The sequence below is a fragment of the Peromyscus leucopus genome, chromosome 9 (assembly GCF_004664715.2).
Source record: "Peromyscus leucopus breed LL Stock chromosome 9, UCI_PerLeu_2.1, whole genome shotgun sequence".
Classification (NCBI taxonomy): Eukaryota; Metazoa; Chordata; class Mammalia; order Rodentia; family Cricetidae; genus Peromyscus; species Peromyscus leucopus.
The window spans coordinates 104,133,329-104,156,204 of NC_051070.1; the positions used below are offsets into that span (position 1 = coordinate 104,133,329).

Consider the following 22,876-nt stretch of genomic DNA (forward strand, 5'->3'; position numbering starts at 1 on the left):
GCATATATTTTAGATTTGTTTAGTCATATTTTAAAACCATAGCATTAGAACTGGGCACTTTGTGACCATATTTCCTATATTGAGAATGATCATTGTGGGTTGATCTACACCAAACACTAATAGCAGCAGGAGGTGCTTTGTTCCAAGTTTTCCCCATTCATCCTTTAAGACAGAATCTCTGTCTCCATTGTATAGATTTCATAGATGTGCAAACTGATGCTCAGAGAGGTTAATGGGTCTACTTAGCTAGAAAATAGCAGAACCTGGTTTCAAAAGCACACCTGACTGATTTCAAGACACTGTGTGGTGTCGAGCTCCATGCCTCCACAGTCTTCTGGGCAAAATATGGAGGAACAGTCTCACCAATTACAGTTCCATAACAATACAGCCACACACACACCAGTATGAAAGACAGATGTGTGCTTTCTCTTTGAATGCCTTACACTCTGCTCTAATGTCTTCTCAGCCTCAAGTTTACAATGGTTGGGAGGCCAGATCTGAGGAACTGCCTCTGTGCTTTTCTGTCCTATGTCTAACTTCTTAACACATAGGCATTTAAGGTGGAAAGTACATAGGCTTTATCTAGGTTGTTAGACTCTCTGAATAACCTTGTGAAAACCACCCAATTACTCTAAACCTCTGTGGTGATATATTGTGTACTCTAATAGAACAGAGCCAGTCACTAGATTAGACATGAAGGTCAGGCAGTGGTGGTACACACTTTTAATCCCAGTACTGGGAAGCGTAAGGATTAAGGAAGGATTAAGTACCTTTAATCCCAGGAAGTGATGTTTGGGCAGAGAAAGGTATATAAGGTGTGAGAAAACAGGAACTCACTCTCTTTAGGCTGAGGAGTTCATAGAGGTAAGAGCTAGTGGCTGGCTATTCTGTTTTTCTGATCTTTCAGCGTTCACCCTGATATCTGGCTCTGGGTTTTTATTAAAAGATCATCTAATATTCAAACAATAGACCTCAGTTTCTGTGTTTCTTTGTTTTTTTTTTAAAGTATTTTTTAATGTACCAGGGGAAGAATTATTTAATTCTAGGAGATGATAGATGTATATTCCATGTGAGTTGCTAGTTTCTTTATCCTTTTTCTTTCTTTCTCCATTTCTTTCTATCTTTTTTTCTTCCTTCCTTCCTTTATTTATTTTCTTTCTTTCTTTCTACCTTGCTATGTTAAATTATTTCATCAGACATGGTGGTAGAAGCCAGTAATGTTATCTATAAGGAAGCTGAGGCAGGAGGCTCATGGGTTTGAGGCCAGTGTGAATCATATAATCAGTTCATGACCAGCTGAGGCTGTGTAGTGAAACTCATTTTTTCAACCCTTTAATTCGTTCCCTCTCTTTCCTTATATAAATACTTCATCCTTTTCCACCTTGCTCCCAGAAAGTCAGTCATCATGAATTGCCCCACTGGGTTCCCTTTGTAGACTGTTCTTGGGCTTTGCAAGAGATTAGAGGACAAAGACATGAGACCAGTGTAGACAGAGTATTGTCCCTATAGTTTGTGTCTGTATGTTACCTTTGGAAGCTCATTCTTAGAGCACAACTCAGTTCTGGCCAGTAGTCTTCTCACAGCAACAAGACCTCCAGGCCTTTAAGTGGTAAATCTCAGGGCTTAGGTTTGCTTCTCTGTAGTGTGTAACTGTTCCAGCTTTGCCCTGGAAGTACTACCTCATTGAGGCTTCGGTAACTGTCAGGCCTACAAGATGGGGCCAAGAGAGGACCCTGAAAACCCGAGATCTGGATGTGCCAGCTCTCTTGGTTCCTGGCCCCTGGACGCTGGATGTAGACTGAGTAGAGTTCTCCAGAGAATACCGCCGGACCGAGCTACACCTTTCCCAGACCCTGTAACCTATCCTTTTACTTGTAAGTTACCCCACAAAATAAACCTCCCTTTTAACTATGTGGAGTGGCCCTAATACTTCCACCAATACTTCTCTACTCTCACTGTGGCTTTTTGTTTTGTTTTGTTGTTTTTGTTTGTTTGTTTTTGCCTGTGTTCATCTTTCTGAATATTTTCTCTCTTCAAATCCCTCAGTGTCAAGGTGCTATCTCTTTGTTCTCCATCCAGAATTACTATCTATAGTGCATCCTAAATACAGCTTTCTCTGTCAATTTCTCCTAGGAACAAGAAGCACCATCTATGATAGGTAAAAGCTGGGTCCAATGATAAGTTTCTGAATAAGAAGGATGAAACCATTATTGGTTGAATGCCTCAAGTTCAAGGAGAAGCTGAAATCCAAACATGGGGAGAAAAGAAATACGAAATGAACCCAGTATACATATCCTCTATAGATCCCAACATCCCGGACATATGCTTTGATTTTTCCCACAAAACACAAAAAGAATTGTTTCCATGGCATACATAAAGGGTTGTCACCTGAGGTCCTAAGGTCCACTATGCAGAGTATATAACTACAACTCTTTTCCCTCAGACCACACCCCAGAGGCCCCCATCAAGGCCTTGTCTACTTTAGAGATGCTGCTCCTAACCCCTAATGAAATTCAACCTGGCTTCTTCTCCATATTCTACCATAAGCATGTTGGGAAGTTGAGAGGATATTGACTTGTCTGATCCCATTCAAACCATCCTCCCCCACCAGCAAAGCCAGGCTACTAGTCATTTGCTATCTGTGAACAATCACATGTAAGCAGGTCTCAGGAACAGGGAAGAATGTGCTGGCTGACACAGGGAGATCCTAGCCAAGCAAGGATGAGGCACAAATCCTGGGACATGGATGGAAACACTACTTCCCTCTGTCCCAACAGAAAAATCTAACTTCTGCTGAAGTGGGAAGCAAGGGCTCTGTATGAGAATGCACAGATGAAATTGTTGGCCAGGCTCCAAGACTGACACCTTATGCCCAAAGACAGGTCTTCTGGGTGTGAAAATCACTGCAAGGAGCACTCATTATGAGGGTCTGTTTATAATGGTACCTTATAAGAATGTCAAATAACTCAGGATTCCAGAAACACCCTATAGCTGAGAAGATAATAGGGCCTGGACAATGGGTACTCAGGTGCTAAGTGACAAAGACTAGATTCTAAGTAAAGTCTTTCTGGTCCCAGCCTACTTACTTGTATGAGTAGAAAGCTATATTACCCTTCATGGGGGTTCACTAGACTCCATCCTGATGCAGGAAAAAAAATCACTCTTCTTTTTGGAAACAAACACAAGTGAGACTCCACTTGTCAGAGTCAACACTGTCATTTGGGATCTGTGTGGTTTCCACAAAAGGTTCAGCTGTCAGAGGACAGATGCTTACGGACCGGGGAAACTGCATTCTAGCAGTTATGTTTTGCAGAAAGCCTTGTGAATTCAGTCACTTCAATCAGAAAATCATACAGCTGTAAAGTCCAGAGCAAAATGTAAAACCAGGTCACACATTGGTATGCTGTACATCTTCAGCCAAGGGGCGGGGATGCATTTTCGTGTTCCTCTTGCTTGGGATTCTGGCCAAGGAAACCGGCAAGTGCCCGTGTGTTCCTGTCTCTGTGCTGACACTTGCATATGTAAAGCAGCTTGGCGTCACTGTTCTTCAGCTCCTTTCAAACTTCATGTGTTGACATCTTAACTCCCCAAGCTATTAGGAGGCAGGACCTCAGAGGTGATCAGGTCAGAAATGGGATTACTACTCCTACAAAACAGATCTCCAGAGGGCTGCCATGCTGTAAGAAGGTATCAACCATGAGCTAGGAAATAAACACTCACCAGTAACCCCAGAACTATGTGAAATACATTTCGGATTTCAGAAGCCACCAACCTCACTAATACACTATTAAGCAAGTCAGGAAATGTCTCTGAACCTCTTTTTTTTTTTCTCTCACTGGTAACCAAATCTGATAGTACTAAGATCCAATGAGATGAAATGGAACGTTCTGGCATAGAATAAGCATTCACTGAGGGCTACTGATTTTTGTGGTTCCTAACTACAGAATAAAAACAAAGAGATTATTACTGTTATTAGGTGAGCACAACAGTGAGATTCAAGGTAAGACAGGATATGCCCTGGATGCCACTATCTATAAGTTACAGAAGCAGGAATCTAGACTTTACTACCTTATATATTTTTTTCATTTTTAAAAACAGGATCCAAATATATGGGTTTCCTTGGGACATTTTAATATATACATTTCTTTGTAATTTGCTCATATTCACCTATCTCTGTGTCTCATCTTGACCTTTGTTGCTGGGTGAGGCAACAGCACTATAGTGGGTAGCTGTTCCAGCTTTGACCCGGAAGGACTACCCCTAGTGAGCCTTCTGGTAACTGTCATGCCTACCTATGACACACCTCTGGGGCGGGGCCAAGATGGGAGCCCTTAAGAACTGAGATCCAGATGTGCCGGCCCTCTTGGTTCCTGGTGATCCTGGATGCTAGAAGAAATCAAGTGAGAGTTCTTCAGAGAACGCTGCTGGACTGCACCTCACCTCTTCCGGGTCCTGTAACCCAACCCCTTTACTGGCTGTAAGTTACCCCCGAATAAACCTCCTTTTTAACTATGTGGAGATGCCTTGATAAATCCCCACATTAAGCACCTTGCTTGGCCAGTTCCTACATGCCCTGACAGTGGGATCTGTCCTCCTTGATCTATGTCCTAAAGGATCCTATCTATGATGCATTTCCCATACTCCTCTTATACTTGTGACAACCATTTTGTTCTTCACTTCAGATCAACACCAAAACAGAATTATACCTAATACAGCAGCAGTAAGATTCAGTAAGTTGCCTAACATCCAAAACTTAAGGACAGGAGCTTACAGCTTTGACAGAAATTTAAGAATTTGCCAAGCTATTTGGAACCCCATTCTGGGGGGCGGGGGGGGGGAAGCATGCTCAGCCTGTTCACAGACAACTTCTTCATTGATGATTCTTGGTACCTCTAAGTTCTTCATGCAGACTTCAAGGAGAATTTCTGATGCATATGAGAGAATTTCAATCTCTCTGGAGGACCCTAGTGTTTCCCTTGGACTGGGGCATGGTTTAACCTCTGAAGGACAGGATGCTCCTTGAGGAGACAATGACAGCAGATGCTCGGAGAAACTGCTCATCTTCTGGGTAAGGTTGGAAGACTCCAATGCTCTTTCTGGCTGATATAGCTTCAGAGGAACACATACCTGACTTAGTCCAACTCTGAGGACAGAAATGGGGATTTTAGTAGAAACTAATCATTATAGGGCACCGGCTGATACATGCTATATTAGTCAGATGTTTTATTGCTAAAACAAAATACGTAAGCAAAACAACATAATGGGGAATGGGTTCATTTTGGCCCATTGTTTCAGAGATTTCATTCTATCATAGCAAATAAAAAGAGGCATGGCAGAGCAGTTCACATCACGTCAGAAGAGGGGGGAGAGTGAGAGGGAGAGAGGGAGAGAGAGGGAGAGAGAGGGAAAGAGAGGGAAAGAGAGAGAGAGAGACAGAGAGAGAGAGAGACAGAGAGAGAGAGAGAGAGAGAGAGAGAGAGAGAGAGAGAGAGAGAGAGAAATATTGTAGGCTTTCTCCTTTCTCTTGCACTTTAAGAATAAAGTACAAAGAACCCCAGCCTCTGAAATGGTGCCACACACATCCAGAGTGTGTTTTCCTTTGTTAGGTAACTCTATGTGGAAATGTTCTCATAGATATGCCCAGAACTGTATTTTATTGATCTCCTAGCTGCTTCTCAATCTCATCAGGTTAACAGGATTACCATCACAAATCTGCCTCCTGCCATTCTGACAGCCAAACACATCTTTTTAAACCATAACATTCTAGTCCTGCTCCCCAAATGCTAATGCCCATTTCACAATGCAATGTTTATCAAGTCATCTTCAAGAGTCACTGTTATCTTAACCATTCCAACACTGTTCAAAACTACAACCCCAGTATTCTCTGAGACCAAAGACAAAGTCATATCCACTAGCTCCTATTTAGTCAGAAATAAATTACATATTTTCACAATCCAATAACATAACTCACACATTCTCTTTCCAAAGGGACCAAACTACAGTTGTCCATGAGGGTATTCTAAAGTGGACTAGCTAAGGGGAAAGATGTACCAAGAATATTGGGGGCATCAGGCCATAGGCTGGAAGCCTATGATAAATGGAGAATAGTCATTAGTGTAGACACTCTGAACAGAAAGAAGGGGTAGGACCAAAGCAAGACAAAAACCCAGCAGAGAAAGGCATTAATTCTTAAAGCCGCATTGATGGAATCTGGAGCCATAATAATGTGGTATGAGACCCAGCCTCCAAAGCCCTAGAGCCTTGCAGTTGGCAACCTACATGGCCTCTCTCTTGGGTTGGGTATGTTCACATCCTGTAGCTCTCCTTACCAAGCAGGTGTTCCCTGCTCCTGCCAACTCTAATGCCCAATGTCACCACCGTGACCCCAGCCTTGCATTTTCACACTGCCCTCTCAGAGGCTGCCTGCAGGAATCCTGACTCCTTGCTTGCCTCCCAGATAGTCTACATGACCTTGAAACTCTTGAATGCTGCACACACACAAAATTAAAATCAAATGATGACATTAAGGTCTGCCACCGTCTAGGCCGAGCAGTAATTAGACTCCCTTAGGTCACAGCTGCAGTGACTTCTGAGTGGCTGGTTGCTGAACACTGGGAAATGCTCTTTTTTTTTTTTCTCTACATGGCCCTGTGCACGGGGTTTCCAGAGTTCTCTTTTCAAAACAAACTCATCTTTCAAATAAATTAAAGCCTTCACACCATTGAGCTTAAGGTAGGTAGGGTCTAGCCAATTGAACCATCTCACCAGTTAGTTCTCAGACTCTTCCTCTGCTTTCTGCTCATGACTATCACTGTAGACCTGGCTAAAATCAGCCTGCAATACCCATGTGGCAGCCTGAATGCTAGGATGCCTTGATATTTCCTCCATCATATAAAGTAGCTCATCAGTTTTAAGGATAGTATTTAACAAGATCTTGTGATAAAGACAAGATTCAGACCAGCATCCAACAGGAATAGCCTCTTCTCTGACCCACAAAAGTCATCAATTCCATCTGAAGCTTCATGAACACAATGCTCACTGTTTGCAACCCTATTGACATTCTGATCTTTGGAAGTCTCACCAGAATCACTCAGCTCCTCTCCCAACATTCTAGGAATCCTCTATCCTGCATCTTTACATCGTTCAGTATCCCCCCCTCCATGTGCCAAACCAGTTCCTGAGGCTTCTGAATCACACAGTCAGTCAGGCTTCATCGCAGCAATGACGCTACTTCTTTAGTGCCAATTTCATGTGTTAGTCATTTCATGGCTGGGACAAAATGCTTGACAAGACAACTTAAAAGAGGAAATTTCTTTGGGCTCACAGTGTCAATCCACCATAGCAGGGAACGTGTGCTGGAGCAGAGCAGCATGCATTAAGGTGGCTAAGGCCAGAGAAACACATTGATTACAGTGAGTGGTCTTTGTTTTCTTCCTGTATTAAACACAGGCCCCCAAGTCCATGCAAGGTCCCCACAGATATCCAGAGCATGTCTTCTTCCTTAGTCAATGTCCTTTGGAAACACCTTATGAGCATACATGGAAGTATGCTCTAATAATCTCCTATGTCCTGCTCAGTACTATCAAGTTGACAATCAAGATTACCCAACATGTCATCACTTTTACCTGTATACTCTGAGGTCACCAAGGACAAGGTAGTGTATATAGAAGCTAAGAATACCCATTAGTGCCCATGACACTATACACTCAGACAGAAACAACCAATCTGGGTCCAGTGGATAAGTGTACCTGCATCCAGCAGTTGCAAGCACTACAGCATCATCAGTAGAGTGTGTACTCACTGACTCTGGGAACACATACTTTAAATTTCCCTACATATAACTCTTAGGTAACAATATCTACCTTGAATCGCTGATCTAAAAAAAAGAGAAGTTCCATACAGACGGTATAGTAGAGTTCCTGGAAACTGATACATCACCAATAAAACAGTTACTGATATGAATACAATTGTAGATCTTATATAGAAACAAGCAGTCTTGAAGAATGGTTGAGCTTTGTGCATATTTCAGAGATTCTGGTAAAGAGTTAGGGTTCTTAAATTCTTTACTGAATTTTAAAATTACATTTATTTAGTTAGTTAGTTAGTTAGTTAGTTAGTTATTTGGTGTGCTTAGTGGGGAGGACAGAGGACACCTTGTGAGCTTTGGTTCTTTGCTTCCACTTTGTGGTCCTGGTGATTGAACTAAGGTCTGCGGAGTTGGCAGCAAACATTCACTCTCTGAGTCATCTCAGTGGCCTGAAAAATCAGGATTTCAGAGTAAGAAAGTAAGGTTTTAATAACAAAAGGGTTGGCTGTGTGCCCTGAAATGCCCAGCAGGAAAGGAGCCACTTTCCCAGAGATAAGCCTTGTTCCTTAGCGGTTGATTGAACAGTGCTGCTTGGTTGATTGTTATATTGAGCTGTGCACTGGGCAGAAATGTCCTCAAGCAGCATCTTTCTTCCCCTGGACACTGTTTCCCAGCTCTGCAGCACTCAAGCCCATGATGCTTTGCTTTTTAAATGCTTCATGGATGCACTGGATAGGGTGAACAAGTCTCATAGATGTATTGCAATTGAGCATGCATACATGTCTGTGTATCCAGGTATATTTTTTGAGTGTCAATAAGTTTCAATATATTGGTATTAGTGAACACTTTTTTGTTTTTGAGCTTTGATACCTAGTTACTCCTGGAACCTGCAAGTTGGAATCTGTGCCAGCCATTGAGTATTCTTTGAATAGCATTTAATTGCTCACCCTAAGTTGTCAAGGGGCCTGTTTGATGGCCTCTTTTTCAGAGACTGGCCACTGTCATTTCAGATTTCCATAGCTTGAGCTTTTCTTGCTGCAAAGAAGATGCCTGCTGCACTGGAGCTCAGTATGAAGTTCAGACTGTGGGGCTTGGAGGGTATCAGGCAGCAGCAACAATTAAATTACCCCCCCACCCACCCATCTTCTGTAGGCAGGACCTATGAGCTCGCCTGCTCTATCTGAGCCTTGTGCTCTTCTTTCCTAACTAATCTCTTCTAACTAAGATACTGCTGAGAGAGAAAAATAAAGCAATGAATAAGGTTATTGACAAGGAAAAGAACTATTATCTACAATCTCTTGGTCTGAGGATAAGAATCGAGTATAAATTAATTTGTTGAAAACAAGTAATGGTATGAAACGAGAAAGAATGCTTTAAAGTATTAGAAAAGAAATGCTGCCTCATTCACTATGATTACAGCCAGGAAAGGCTTAAATTAAAAAGAGAAGTTAAGATTATTTAGCTTTTATCTGATCTAGTCTGGCCAAATCTAGGAGTACAATGTAAGGCTTTAAGACACAGGGGCCCATCCATGAGCGTGTATTTTGGAAAATGAAGGTTTACTGAAAAATGAAGGCAGAGATACAAGAGAACCAAGCTACCACAGAAGACATGGTCCATATCTCTTATTATGTGAGACACTTAATTTATACTTAAGATGTAATTATAATATTTAATATTGTTGAAATGTTTATTATGGTTTCTTATATGTTATTAAGCTAAGAGGTTATTAAATGAAGAAGCAGAGGCCACAGGAAGTAAATACCCATTGTCAAGGCCATTAGACCTGGTGGCCCTCTCCAAATTGTGTGTCACTGCTCTCCTGTTAGAGCATGAAGAGATGATTAAGTATAGAATATAGTATCTTTTTGCCTTGATATGATGTGTACTTTATAGAATTTAGGAGTGGAGTGGGGCTTTTTTTTTTTTTTTTTTTAAGAAAGCAGTTTAGAGGGTTACTACAGCCATCCGTGCCTGGTCCATCTGTCTGTCTAGATGATGTAGGAAAGTTTCTCCTCTGGCCCCATCTCCTGTCTGAAGACCTTGCCCCCTAGATGGGAGAAATTTATATTGCTGCCAAAGTGGAAGAGCAAGGCCGGGGCATGGCATTCTTCTTTGGGTTTCCAGAAGTTGAGGTCTTTATCATGAGAACCAGCATTCTCAGGTTATGCTGACTTACCCCAAGGCTCTTTTCTCCATGAAGTTCCAGAAACCAAAGAGAACAATAAGATGCTGGTGAGACTGAGAAGCACAAGCATCAGGCAGGTTGTGGAGAATGAACCCAGAACAAGGAGAGAACTAAGTGTGGGACATGTCCTTGAGAGAAAGGAAACATAGACCTTGTAAAGGGCAAACACTGTGAAGTCAAACTCAGGGTCCCATGAGAGCTTAACATGCATATGTAAGGTTGCTCTATGATCAGAGTGAACACAGAGATGATGAAAGCAAAATAGCCAGCTGGCACAAGAAAGGGGGTGCATAATGCACTGTGTGTTATGGCCTCATTCTCCCCAACAGTTTTCCAAGAACTCAATCTTTTAAAGGAAGTTCATCAACTAACCAAAGTCTAGAATTGCTGCCCAGTCTGTCCTCCTACTGCCTGCTGGCCTCTATCAGTGGACACTGGATATATACAGCATAAAGAGGGCATGGTCTATCCCCATGTCTACCTGAGACCCACCTGGGTTAAAGAGTTCCCCCAACAATTGTGCATGCAAGCAGGCAGAATTCAGTGCCTGGCTGTAGCACACCCAGAAACAGAGTGTACTTCACATCCCAGAGAATAAGAGCATTAGGAGCAGACAGTTTTATTATTAAACAACTTTAATCCAAATGCTGATTATTATTTGCAGTGTCTGAAGGCACAAAATATACCTAAAATGTATGGAAGAGTCTAAACAGAGTTATAAATCCACAGAGCAAAGCATGAAAAAGATACATTCTGAGCTGACACAGATATCTGAGTTGGGAAGAATCTGGGTTTTGTTGTTGTCTCCCCCTAGAGAACTTGCTTGAATATCAATCATTTCCCCTCATGCCAAGGGTAGGGAAATAAAAAAAAACATAAATATGGTAATAATAACACTGCTAGGTGTTTAGAACATCCAGAAGCATTATACTTTTCTTGCAAAGATAATCTCTCTCTCTCACCCTCTCTCCCCTCCTCCCTCCCTCTCTCTCTTTTTTCTTTTTACACACACACACACACACACACACACACACACACACTCACACATGTACACACAGAGTCTTTTACTCTGAAGCAAAGACATCCATATCTATGGTATACCAAAGAAACCAGGTCATCTTTGGGATACAGACAGGTGTAAGATAAGGCAGTGAAACAAGAGTTTGACTTTTAAAATGATTATATATATATATATATATATATATATATATATATATATATATATATATATATATGAAAAATTAATCCTCTACTGCAAGTTGTCCAAAGTGCTGATGAAATGAAAGCAAAGCCTATACAACCTAGGTAGCCAACTCAGGCTTTGCCGTGCACACCTGTCTTCAAGGTCCACATACTAACTAGCGAAATGCTGATAAATCACTCCAGTAACACTAGCATCATGGAATTCCCAGTAGCCAAAGATATATAACTATGAACATTGTCTTGTTTTGTTCTGGTGCTTTTAGCTAACTGTGTGATACAGTCACTCTTTTGTCTTCATTAACATCATTAGGGATTTGGGGAAATAAATTCATCTTGGGTGAGAGTTATTATCTTCATGGAATATCTCTCTCAACTAACTCTACAAGAACATAGAAGTACAGAAGCAACTGACGGGATTTTTTTTATTTCTCCACAGACCAAGATCTTGACGCATCTATTGGTGATGAGGGTTGGAGCTGGATGGGGTTTACGTTCTACATCACAGCAGTGTAGGAGATCAGAGACACCTTGGTCTTCAAAACAAGAGGAAGCAACTTAAGTAATACAGCTCAGACTCCTGATAGATCATTGCTGGTTCTACAGTTTAGTTACCCCACAAAGAGCAGTGTAGAGAGGTAAGATCCGTAGCTTGGCCTAGTTTTATCAAACAGGACTTCCCAGCAAATTCACCATCTCAGAGGATATATGATGCTTCTAGCCTGAAGGATCCCTGCTATAGGCTGGTTTATTGTTTGAGGATTCCTGGAGTTGAAAACACAGTAAGTCTGGAGAAAGGGCTAGTGCCTAGATCTGGTCCTGTGTAGGTGACTTTATAAAGAGCTAAAGGCATGTCTTTAAGGATAGTTTCATTTAGGATAGTCTTTTGCTATGCTTCTCCAAAGAGTCAAGCTTCTTCCCCATGTGGTCCCTCTTGTTTATCCCCAATTTCTCCATCATTTGGAGTAACTTCCTCCAACTCCTTTCAGTGGAAGCCTTTTACCTGTGTCCATGATGCTTCTGCTCCATGTGTCTGTAACTACACTTTTTCTTTTGCTCAGGGCTATGGACCCTAATCCAAGAGAACAGTCTTTACCTGATTTCTCACCCCCATCCTACAATCTCTACAACAAATTCAACCTATAACCAAAGATGTCCCACTCAGGCCAGTCCTACCTCTACCTAGATGCGGTCTGCCCTTCTTCCCTATAGTCTGTCACTGATTGATTCTTCTAAGTAGAAAAAGAGTTTAAAAAAAAAAGATAATAAACACATAGGTATCAAAGCCTCAGAGACTGTGACCTCAATATGGGCATCTTTTCTGAGGCCTTGGGGACAGTCACATGCTACACACTGTGACACACAGTGACCTCAGCATCTTGAGCCTGATTGTCCACGGCCATGATAGGGCAGGTTACTCTACAGCTCAGGGACCGGATGGGTCCACCCGACATGGGCTCTAGACTCAGATACACACGGACTCTACCCAAGGACACCGAAGGAAGGATGAGGGACTTGTGAGCAAAGGACAAGAGGGAGAGCTGTGGGCACAGCAGCAAGCAGCATTCGGGGCTCCTCCACGTCTTCCTTCTCCCCAGCAGCCAGGAGCTTCTTCTCAGATGGTCCTTCCTGCCCTTGGAAAGGCCCAGGAACAGGGGGCTCCTTTGGCACTTCAGAATGATCACAAGTAATTTGCCTTTTTATTCATATAGAACAAAATTTACAAAGTCATTCATACAGTTTTTGTTTTTTTGTTTTTTTTTTACTGACTTCGAAAATTGGGAATATTCAAAATACACTTTTACCCCACTCCATTCTGTCATTATTTACATTTATGTACAAGAAAAATGAAAGAGTCCGTGTGTGTGTGTGTGTGTGTGTGTGTGTGTGTGTGTGTGTGTGTGTGGTCTGTGTCGTCATTTTCTTGTATTAAAAAGCTCTGCTGGTCGGGTGGGTGGGCAGACGGGCAGGAGGGCAGGCGACGGTCAAATGGAGGTGCCATGAGAAGTGTCCAGAGCCTCTGGAAGAACACCTCCAGGCACGGGCTGAAAGGACATAGGGATGGGGGTCTTCACAGGGCTCTGTCGGAACAGTCCCCCATTGGGCGACCTGTGTTTGCACTGGATAGAGGGCATGGTGGCTGAGCTGCTCAGCGGCAGCGGCAGGTTGCTGCTGGGCCCTGACGACAGTGTCCGGCTGGTGCCATGGCTGCTTTGTTCAGGCAGAAAGGTGCTGACTGAGAGCTGGGTGTTCTGGTACTCCCGTGTGGGCTCCAAAGCTTGGCTTGGAGCCAGGCCCCCCATCTCTAGGGCAGAGAGCTCAATGGATGCTGGGGAAATCTGCTTGTGAGCAATGTCTTCATCCATGAGGCTGTTGATGCGCCGGTGCACCTGCTCCAGATTCACCTCTTTGTCCTGAAGAGAGAGTACAGGAAGGTTAAAGGACATCCTAAGAGTTGACTGCAAAATTCTGTGCTGCAAAATTGGATACCTGGAGGCACCAGGCCTATTCAGCTTGCCAGACAGAGTATCCCTCATGGTTCCCACCTTCCCTCAATCAGATGGTCAACCCTTGGTTATCTAGGGAATCCATACTCAAGAACACTGATCCTTATAAAGCAGTGACCTGGACAGCAGGCATCAGAAGCCTCTTTCCTCTCCCACTGCACTCAGCTTAGAATCCCTGACACACCCAGGAGTAACCCCATGATAAGATGCTTCGAAGACCCGGTAAAAACAGAAGATAAATACAGTGCCAGGAAAACAGAGGAATGATCTGGGCCCCCTAATATGCCCCATGCATTTGCAGTTTGAATTAACATCCTTCCTGGCCTTGATACTGTCACCTCTGCCTTACACAAAGAGCAGGTTTAGAATAATTCCACTGCCTCATAAGTCACCGACCCCATGAGTGTCAGAGGCTATCTGGAGTCAGATATGGAAAAGCAACACTGTCCTACCCGGAACCTAGCTTTTTGTTTGTTTGTTTGTTTGTTTGTTTGTTTGTTTGTTTTTCTGTGTAGAATCTCTAGTTCATCCCAGAGGGTAAGCATATCACCATCTGGGCATGGGCACCATAGGGCATGGGTCTTTAAGTGAAGAGGCAAGCAGGGACAGTGAGGTGTCAAGAGGGTGTGAGGTTTCCCAAATGGGCAATCCTCATCCAAAAGCCTGTCTCACCACAGTGGGGGACATAAAAGAAGACCTTTGGCTTATTTATCTGCTGAGAAAAGAAAATAAAGACTACTGTAATTCTTCTCCAGTTAACTCATGCTCTATCTTCAATGTTAGACTGAATTAAGGTAGTCACTATGCTTGAGAGCTCAAGGAAGATGTCAGCTGCTCCCTCAGTCCCACCCCGTACCCGAGTGAAATGGACAAGTGTCCAGGAAAAGAGCTCTACCAGATGCCCAATGAGGGTATACACTGAAGTACTATTTGTGACTCTGTGGGTGTCAATGTGCTGGGCAAGATGGTGGCTACAGCTGGCCCTTTCTGATGTCAGACTCCAAGAAAACATATCATGTCAAGGCTCATTTCTAAAATACAATCTTGCCAGTGGTCTACTGTTCATAGCATATGTCAGAGAGAGGAATAGAACCTCTGTTTAGATTGTTATGTATTTTCAAAATATCAAGAGATGTAGAGGCCTTGACATGCTTCCAAAAAGAAGAAATTGCTATGCAAAGCAGAGGTTATCCCAGTAATTGATTGCCTTGAGCTCCTATGGAGATAAGGGACAGGGCTCCCCATTACAAGGCCACTTGGAATCGAGAGCATAAGCTCTCCTCCTTTTACATGATGGCAATCACAAAGCCACTATTAGGAAGCCTCACTACAGCATTTCTCGGGTGGGCAAAGAACTAAAGTGCCCTGTAATTCACTCCTTGTCTCAACAGTCTCTGCTATGGAGAAAAGTAGATCTCCACTGTCTAAATGCCCATGAGTTCGTAGCTGGCATACTGTGCTTAGCTTCTGGTAAGGCATGTACGGTGGTTTCCAGAACATCTCCCACAGCAAGAAAACTGACAACTTCCATAAGACAGTGAGGAACTCACTTCAGGCCAGAAAGAGAATGAATAACAAAGGAGCATACTGGTCGGAGGGTGAGGGAGCATTGTGGAAATCAGCTGGTGTCATAAATGGAAATGACATTGGAAGTAGCTGGATAGCCACTGAAAACCATCCAGGATTCCAGTGATCAGAACCCTCCCAGAGGTATGACTTAGCTCATCAGTGCTGGGAAGCTGCTTCTGGGATAAGAATATCTCTGATTAGCAAGTGCCATAGGAGAAATGGGTGGTCATGTTATTCTCTTCTTTGTCTAGCTCAATACCATTCATGAGATTCTTTCATTAGCTGCTTCAAAAATGTGTAAGCTGTAGGTGTTCCTCAATTAACAATGTTAGATCTTAACAGACTCACAGTAAATTGAAGTATCATAAACCAACAATGTAATCACCTTAACTATCTGGCATCCTCGCTTTCACAACATGGCATACTGTAGAACTTTGGTGCTTTCTGCTGGTGTTCCACAGCTGGCTGGGACTCTGACTCTGCTACTTCTCAGTGTTGTCAGAAATAGGACCACATAGTGTTTGTCCAAGCAAAGATTAAAAGCTTGAAGTGTAGTTTCTGTTGATTGCATGTTGCTCTTATACCATGGTAAACATGAAGTATCATAGTTGAACCATGGTACATTAAGGATAATCTATACATAGCAAACCAAATCAAAGTGATTTGTTCATTATTTTGTACCGTGGTCGAGCTAGCTTTCTTCTGTGCAACTTTCTTCTTAATGTGTGATTTATCTGTCTTTCTGTTTTTTCTTTTCTTTATATAAAGAAAAATGTTCCCATTCTTCATATACAATTTTGAAGATAGTATTTTATATTTATTATTTGGGGATTTTGGTGACTTGAACTCCCTCAATTTTCGTTCTTCAATAATCCATAGTTCCTTTGCTTTGGAGAGTCACTTGCTGTCTTCACTCTGTTATGGTGTGGGTGGCAGGTACCATTTCCCAGTGAACAGACAGAACCATCATATAAACAAGAACATTAGAGCATGGTGAAAATCCTCAACAAAGAGACTCAGACAGAGAATGCTGGGAGTTTCATCCAGGAGCTGTGGCACCACACCCAACTGTCTGTTCTGCACCCAGGCTCTCAAGGCCTGGGCCTCAGGACAAGCCCTGGCTTTGTTCATCATCAAACCTGTATCTTCAGCCTTTTCACAGCTACTGTGATCTCCCATGCAGCTCTTGATATGACCCCTTTGTCTGAACCAACCCAAGTCAGCGTCAAAACTCAGCAGGTGAATCTTCATATTCACAGACTATTTCATCCCAAAATGTGCAAGAAAGGGTGGAAGGTGGAGACACTGAGACAGAGTGGCAAATGCTTCTAGGGCTTGAGGCAACAATATTCTCTTCCCTACAGCCAGCAAAACTTTGAGAAGACTAGAAAAGTCAGGTGCCCTCACCACAGCCTATGGTTTCCACAGAAGGAAAACTGATGGTGTTTGGGCGTTTCCTTGAAAGAACCAGTTACATAACCTTGCCTTCTCTTCCTTTCTGTTTTATAATTCAGTACTGTAAGGTGTCCATCAGGAATGGAAGAAAATTGTTACCCGGCAGACTAATTTCAACAGGCAGGGATCAACCATCTTGGTTCCAGCTGTGTCACTCTGGATTCTGACAGCTGAAGGGAGAGCCCTGACCTTTCACTTACAGTCAGCTAAGTACTGGGCCAGGGCAGGTGCTCTGGAGGTACTTCCTGGTTTTCAGACATTGGAAATAGAGAGATGGGATAACTTCCTGTATAAGAATGCCCCAGGGAGACAGGGATCTGAGGGTCTCTGACAGAGAGAAAACAACACTCTCTACCCAATGGCAGAGAAACAAACACAGCTTGGTTTGGTGTCTCCACCAAAATCCCGTGAAGAAAAATAAGAGCAAAGGAGGCCTCTTATCTGGACACCGTCCACATTGACATTCAAGGACAAAATGGGAAGCAGTAGGGCACAGACAGTAACTTAGCCTTTTAATGCAGCTGCAAGGTCAAGCACCATCAAAACATTAAAAACTAACCCAAGGATGTGTATTTTTTTAACTTCAATTTTTAGAATTTCATACAATATATTTTAATCATATTCTTCTCCTTCCCCCAACTCCTTCCAGGTCTTCCTCCACCTCAGTACCCACCCACCTTCATGTTCTATCTTAAAAGTATATCAAAAACAAAATACAATAAAGCATACCCACCAACCCACCCCACACATCCCACCCACACACTACTACTACCACCACCAACAACAACAACAACAAGAACAAACAACAACAACAAAAAATGTGTAGTGTGATCTGTGTTGGCTGACTCTTTCTGTATAATCTAATAGAAAGATCTTGAACAGTTTCTTAACCTAGCATACTTTTCCCTGCCTCAAATTAAGGATGGATGAATCGGTTGTAAGGAGTGTGAAGCCATGCAGTGCAGATCAACTCCCAATTGTGCTTATCTATTAGCCTTTAGCCTTTCTATGTCAGGACACCAGAAAATGTTCACAGCAATTGAAGACATTTTCCAGAGAGAGCTTCCCATGCCAAATGGCTGTCAAGAATCCAACTTCCTCAAATCAGTTGGCCTTCTTTCTATTCACATTCCATTTTCCCAGTAGCATCAAGACCAAGATAAACCCTGGGAGAAGAGGGGTCCATCAGGAGTATCCTGTACTGGTTGGTTAACTCTACGAGAAAATGAACTGGCATAAATGCATCTTGACCTCCCTGGAAAATGAATGCAGCCTGCCTCAGAGGCTTAGGATGCCTTAGGATGCCTGCTCCTGCTGCTTAGTCTGGGAGCCAGAACTGAGGGGCAAGAAGCACGAGACCATCTTGCTTAGGGCCTTTCAAGGTTTGTTCTCTTGATTAGCACATGCAAGGTCATGTCTGTTTGGATCTTGTATGTCTCTGGCCAAGGAAAGAAGATGAAGAAGTAATCAGCTTGAGCAAGGAAAGTGACAGGAGAGACTTGAATAATTATCCCCCTTTCAGACAAAATGATGCATTCTATAATGTTATGCAAATCAAATAATGGGCTCCTTTTATGTGAACTACATCAGTTTACATCCTCATTATCCCAAGGCTTCAGTGTTCAGCTCGGTAATGACAGCTGTGGAAAGAGACCTGGGAACTTATGACTGCCTTCGTTAATCTACTATAGGCAACTGACCTAGTCAAACATCCCTGAATATGACATAAAATTCATTGACTGCATTTACCCACAAATCTTCTGCATTCCATCTCTGCATTCCTCACCCTGTGTTAAGGATGACGACAGATGCAGAAACAGAGGTTACCAGGGAACCTCTCTCAGGCGTTGTCTAGCAGAGATAAAGTTCTGTAATTAAGCCGCTGTTCACCAATGTGGAAATAATACAGTGTATTGGAAAACGGTAATTAACTAAACTATCATCTATGTAACAGCATGTTACACGTGGGACTCATTAGAACTGACTTTGTTTGGAGTCCAACAGCTCCCCCTTTAAGGTGGGCAGGAATAAAACTAGGGCTCAGGGACTTCACACCTGACCTGGATGGTTGTTGGAAGTGTTCTCCTGTTATCACTGAGACCCACCAAGTGGTAAATGGGACCCGATGGATGAGAGTAGTGCCACCAACACAATCCTCTTAGATGTTGCTAGAAATTGGGTTTGGGTCTGAGAGTTGTGATTAGGTGGAAACAAAGAGGTTGAATTTCAAGACAATTAAATGAGCTTCAGGAATGAACAATCATTCTCTGAAGCATTATGGGAGAGTGTCTGGTCACCTCCCTCTCAAGTTTTTCTGGTCAGGGAAATGAAAGGCAACAAACAAGCCCTTCACACATCAGGTGGGAGCAGCAGGCCCCAGAGGGATAAACTGAGACTAGCAGTCAAGTGGCCTGCTCAAGGTGACACATGGTGACTGTCACACTGAGACCAGTACTCATGTCCACCTAGATCCAACATTGAGGTTCTTTTCTACCATGACAGCTCACCTTCTTCATCATGGGAGGTCCTTGGACACCTTGGTAGAAAGATGATGGAAGGTTTTAACCCGTGGCAGGATATCAGAAACGAATGTGGAGATTTTGTGAATTACAGTTTTCCAGATCCTTTTATTATGACCTTATGGAGACTGGGCCCAAGCATCAGTACTTCTCAAAAGCTCCAGAATTAATCATCTCTGATATGCAGCCAAAATTGAAAGTCATTGATCCAGCTGCAATGATTATACAACAATTTAACATTTAATAACGTTTTCTTTATAGGATCCCAGACTGGTTCATTCATTCAATAAATACGTTTGAGCTCCTATGACCAGATGAGCTAATGTTCTTGGTAAAACATTCATCGTTGGTTCCTGGCACACAGAAAATGTTCAATACCTCAATTATATTCATCACCCCCTAACGAGAGCTCCTGTGTTCCAGAGAGTGGGCAAAGTGATTCAAATGCGGAGGGAAGGAGATATAGGCAGGCTTGAAGCAGACACAGGTAAAAAAAAAATACCAACAACAAAGGAGATGGGCAGTGGTCACAGGCAGAGGTGGTTTTGCCAGAGACCTGGTTCTAAGATACTCAGTGGTGTGTAAGTGTGCCATGCCTTCTTATTGGAAGACCCTGGGCTAATTTCTGCAATGTATTAAACTGCCTGACAGCTGGTCTCAGTTTTCAACAGAAGACAAAAACCAGGGTTCTGAGATACAGTTCTAGAATCTGACCCAGAAAAGAATTGAGTCTCATCCCTTATTATCAAAATCTTCTGGCAAATACTAGGTAGAAATTCATGATCCTGTCTATACCAAGAAAGCCCAGTGTCCTTGCCCTGTGTGAAGCCTACCTCTGGGAGGTAGCAGGTGTAGGAAGGCAGATGTATCATCCATGTGCCAGCTCTGTTCTTGTCATTTCTGAGTAGCATTCTTCCAGTAATAAGGAAGCCTTCCTTAAATGTTGTTGACAAGGGTTAAGAAGACAGCTTGCGATTTGTATAGCATATGAGTGGAGGCAAAGCAGGCTATGAGTTGGAGAGGACTCCTAGTATTCCCCCACAGGGAGGAAACTTCGCAGGGCATCCACACAGAACAAAGAGGATGCTGCTGCACTGCCACTTGCTGTCCAGTTTCTTTGGCCTCCATCAGCCCTGTCTGCCGTGGAAACATGGGGCAGGACAAGCAAGACGGGGAGAAACCAGAATTCCAACTTCCAGCCCAGTGACGGATGATTCATCCCTCAACCCTCATGTCAGCTCCCATTTGCGCAGTTCTCATCTTTATTTCATGAATATTTCATTCTCGGAGCAATGATTCCACATCCCCCATAAATCTAGCGGGTGGCTCTTTACTCCGTTCCCGAGAGCTTGGTGCACTCACCTGCATTGGGTAACTACATAATTGTCTGATTCCTCAGAAAAAATATGAGCTCAAATGCACATGAATATTAAGAGGTTGAATGCACATTACTACTCTTCCCCAAAAAGGTGTCTAAACTCTGAGGACATCACAGCACAAGCCATTAAACACAGCTCGGGCTCCACCCAAAGACAGGTTTTCAGCTCTTAAGAAATATAGCCAGCATCCCCAAAACGAAACATTCCAAGAGTTTCCAGACCACCTCACCTAATTGTAATGCTGCTCCATAAAACATGGGCTAGCAGCAATGTGAAGGGGATCTAAATTAAATACCTTTATTATTTCACCACGGTTTTCAAAATATAATTCTAAAAGATTGCCATTTCACCTCTATCCTCTGTTCGTAGATGATGAGGTTCAAATCCCTTGCCCTGGCATTAAGACATTGGAAGTAGACCCACACTCCTTCCATGGATGCTTCTTCTGGCTTCTCTATCCTGCCCTTACTTCCTGTTAACCCCTTGTTTACCTTGTCCAAAATACAACTTTCCGTCTCATCTCCCATTCAATGATTTTTTAACAATTTCTCAACACTCCACACTTGCATGCTCAAGCCCCAAGAATCTTCACTAATCTCCATACACTCTAATTCCCAGTAGCCCCACCATGTGCCCGCTAGGCTGGGCCTCCTATGTGGTTCTCATTGCTTATGTCAGGACAGCCCAATCTCCAGGATGGAGACTGGTGAGCTGTGCTGTAGCTGCCCAAGAGGTAAAGAAGTACCCTGGAAAGGAGGAGAAGGTTCCATACAGGCATAATTGTTAAAGGAAGCAAGGAGGGAAATGGGACAAACGTCCTCTGCAAGTTGGGGACCTATAAAAAAGGGGAAAAGTTCCCCAGCAGCCCGTTTAAACAGCACCAGGAGGGGGAGGGGAGGGCAGCTACTGTGCTTCCCCATGACTCTGTCATTCTCGGTTCTGCCTTCTGTCTGGATGCAGACTGACAGCCAGGCAAGGAGGCTCCCATTGTGGAAGCACAAATTGCTTGGAAGTGTCTTCTCTTCTATCAGCAAGAGGGTTTTATGCAGAAGGGAGAAAGCAAGAGGAGGAGCTTCCCAGAAAGGAGCCAACAATTTGTGCTTCCACAAGCTGGCCATCTTCATATTCTGTCTTCTCTTTTTGTTTGAACCTTCTTACTTATGTCTCTGTCTCTTTCTGTCTTTGTCTCTCTGTCTGTCTCTCTCTGTCTGTCTCTTTCTCTCTCAATAATTCTGTGTGGCCACAACTGGAATATTACTGCACTAGGGGCTATGAAGGGGTAAGACTAAAAAAGACTCGAAGTACACAAAGCCCCCCCCCCCCCCCGAAAAAAAACAACACAATGAACTCGAGCCCAGGTCACTGCCCACATCAGCCAGGAGAGACATCTCCGTGCCACTGCAATGGACACCCACCTGAAAATAACCCTCCCTTGCTAACCTGACCCATGGATTTTGTCTGTACAGGGGAAGCCAAGAGGCTGTCTGAGGAGAAAGCCTAGACCTCAAACAAGCAAGCAACACAGAGGAGGACAGGATGTGGGTCAATCGGCCATTCTTCTGTTTGTCCTGTCTGATATCTTTCTATTTAAAGAGGTTCTAGGACCACCCACCATGCCTGCCTGAAGATGCTCTTATGTACGGAGACCTGGGTTCCTATCTTACATCTTCTGACTCAGAGGGGTTCTAGGACCACCCCCATGCCTGCCTGAAGATGCTCTTATGTATGGAGACCTGGGTTCCTATCTTACATCTTCTGACTCAGAGGGGTTCTAGGACCACCCCCATGCCTGCCTGAAGATGCTCTTATGTATGGAGACCTGGGTTCCTATCTTACATCTTCTGACTCAGAGGGGTTCTAGGACCACCCACCATGCCTGCCTGAAGATGCTCTTATGTACAGAGACCTGGGTGGTGACGGCAGGAAAGGAGTCCTGGGTTGGGGGAGAACTGACAAGATTCTGTAGCTGCTGAGGATACCAGGGACTCTTCTTCACCTGTTCATTAGTAAGTCAGGCTCCCTTCTTTTTTAAATATAAAAAAAAAACTTTTAAAAATACAATTATTTCCCAACTTAACAAACTACAACTTTGGATAGAGCCATTAACTGTTCCTTTTTGTGAGTTTTCCTTAAACTTCCCCCTTTTCCCTCCTGTGGTTTTCAGGGATGACAAGAGAACATGCAAGATGGTAGAGAAGCCAGGCTTCCTTCCTCCCTTCCTTCCCTTCTCTCCCTCCCTCCCTCCCTCCCTC

The 22,876-nt window shown here is 43.3% G+C and overlaps 1 protein-coding gene across 3 annotated transcripts in view; it reads right to left on the reverse strand.

Annotated features, from left to right (window-relative positions):
• Positions 1-11,518: 11,518 nt before the first annotated feature.
• Grid1 (glutamate ionotropic receptor delta type subunit 1) overlaps positions 11,519-22,876 on the reverse strand; it is a 714,577-nt gene continuing 703,219 nt past the window's right edge. For 2 of the 3 annotated variants that reach the window (XM_028878315.1, XM_028878314.1), the window contains one exon: positions 11,519-13,609. In XM_028878315.1, the coding sequence (XP_028734148.1) occupies positions 13,181-13,609 (429 nt within the window). In that variant the 3' untranslated portion in view covers positions 11,519-13,180. The remainder of the gene's footprint in view (positions 13,610-22,876) is intronic. The other variant, XM_028878316.1, reaches the window with a different exon arrangement.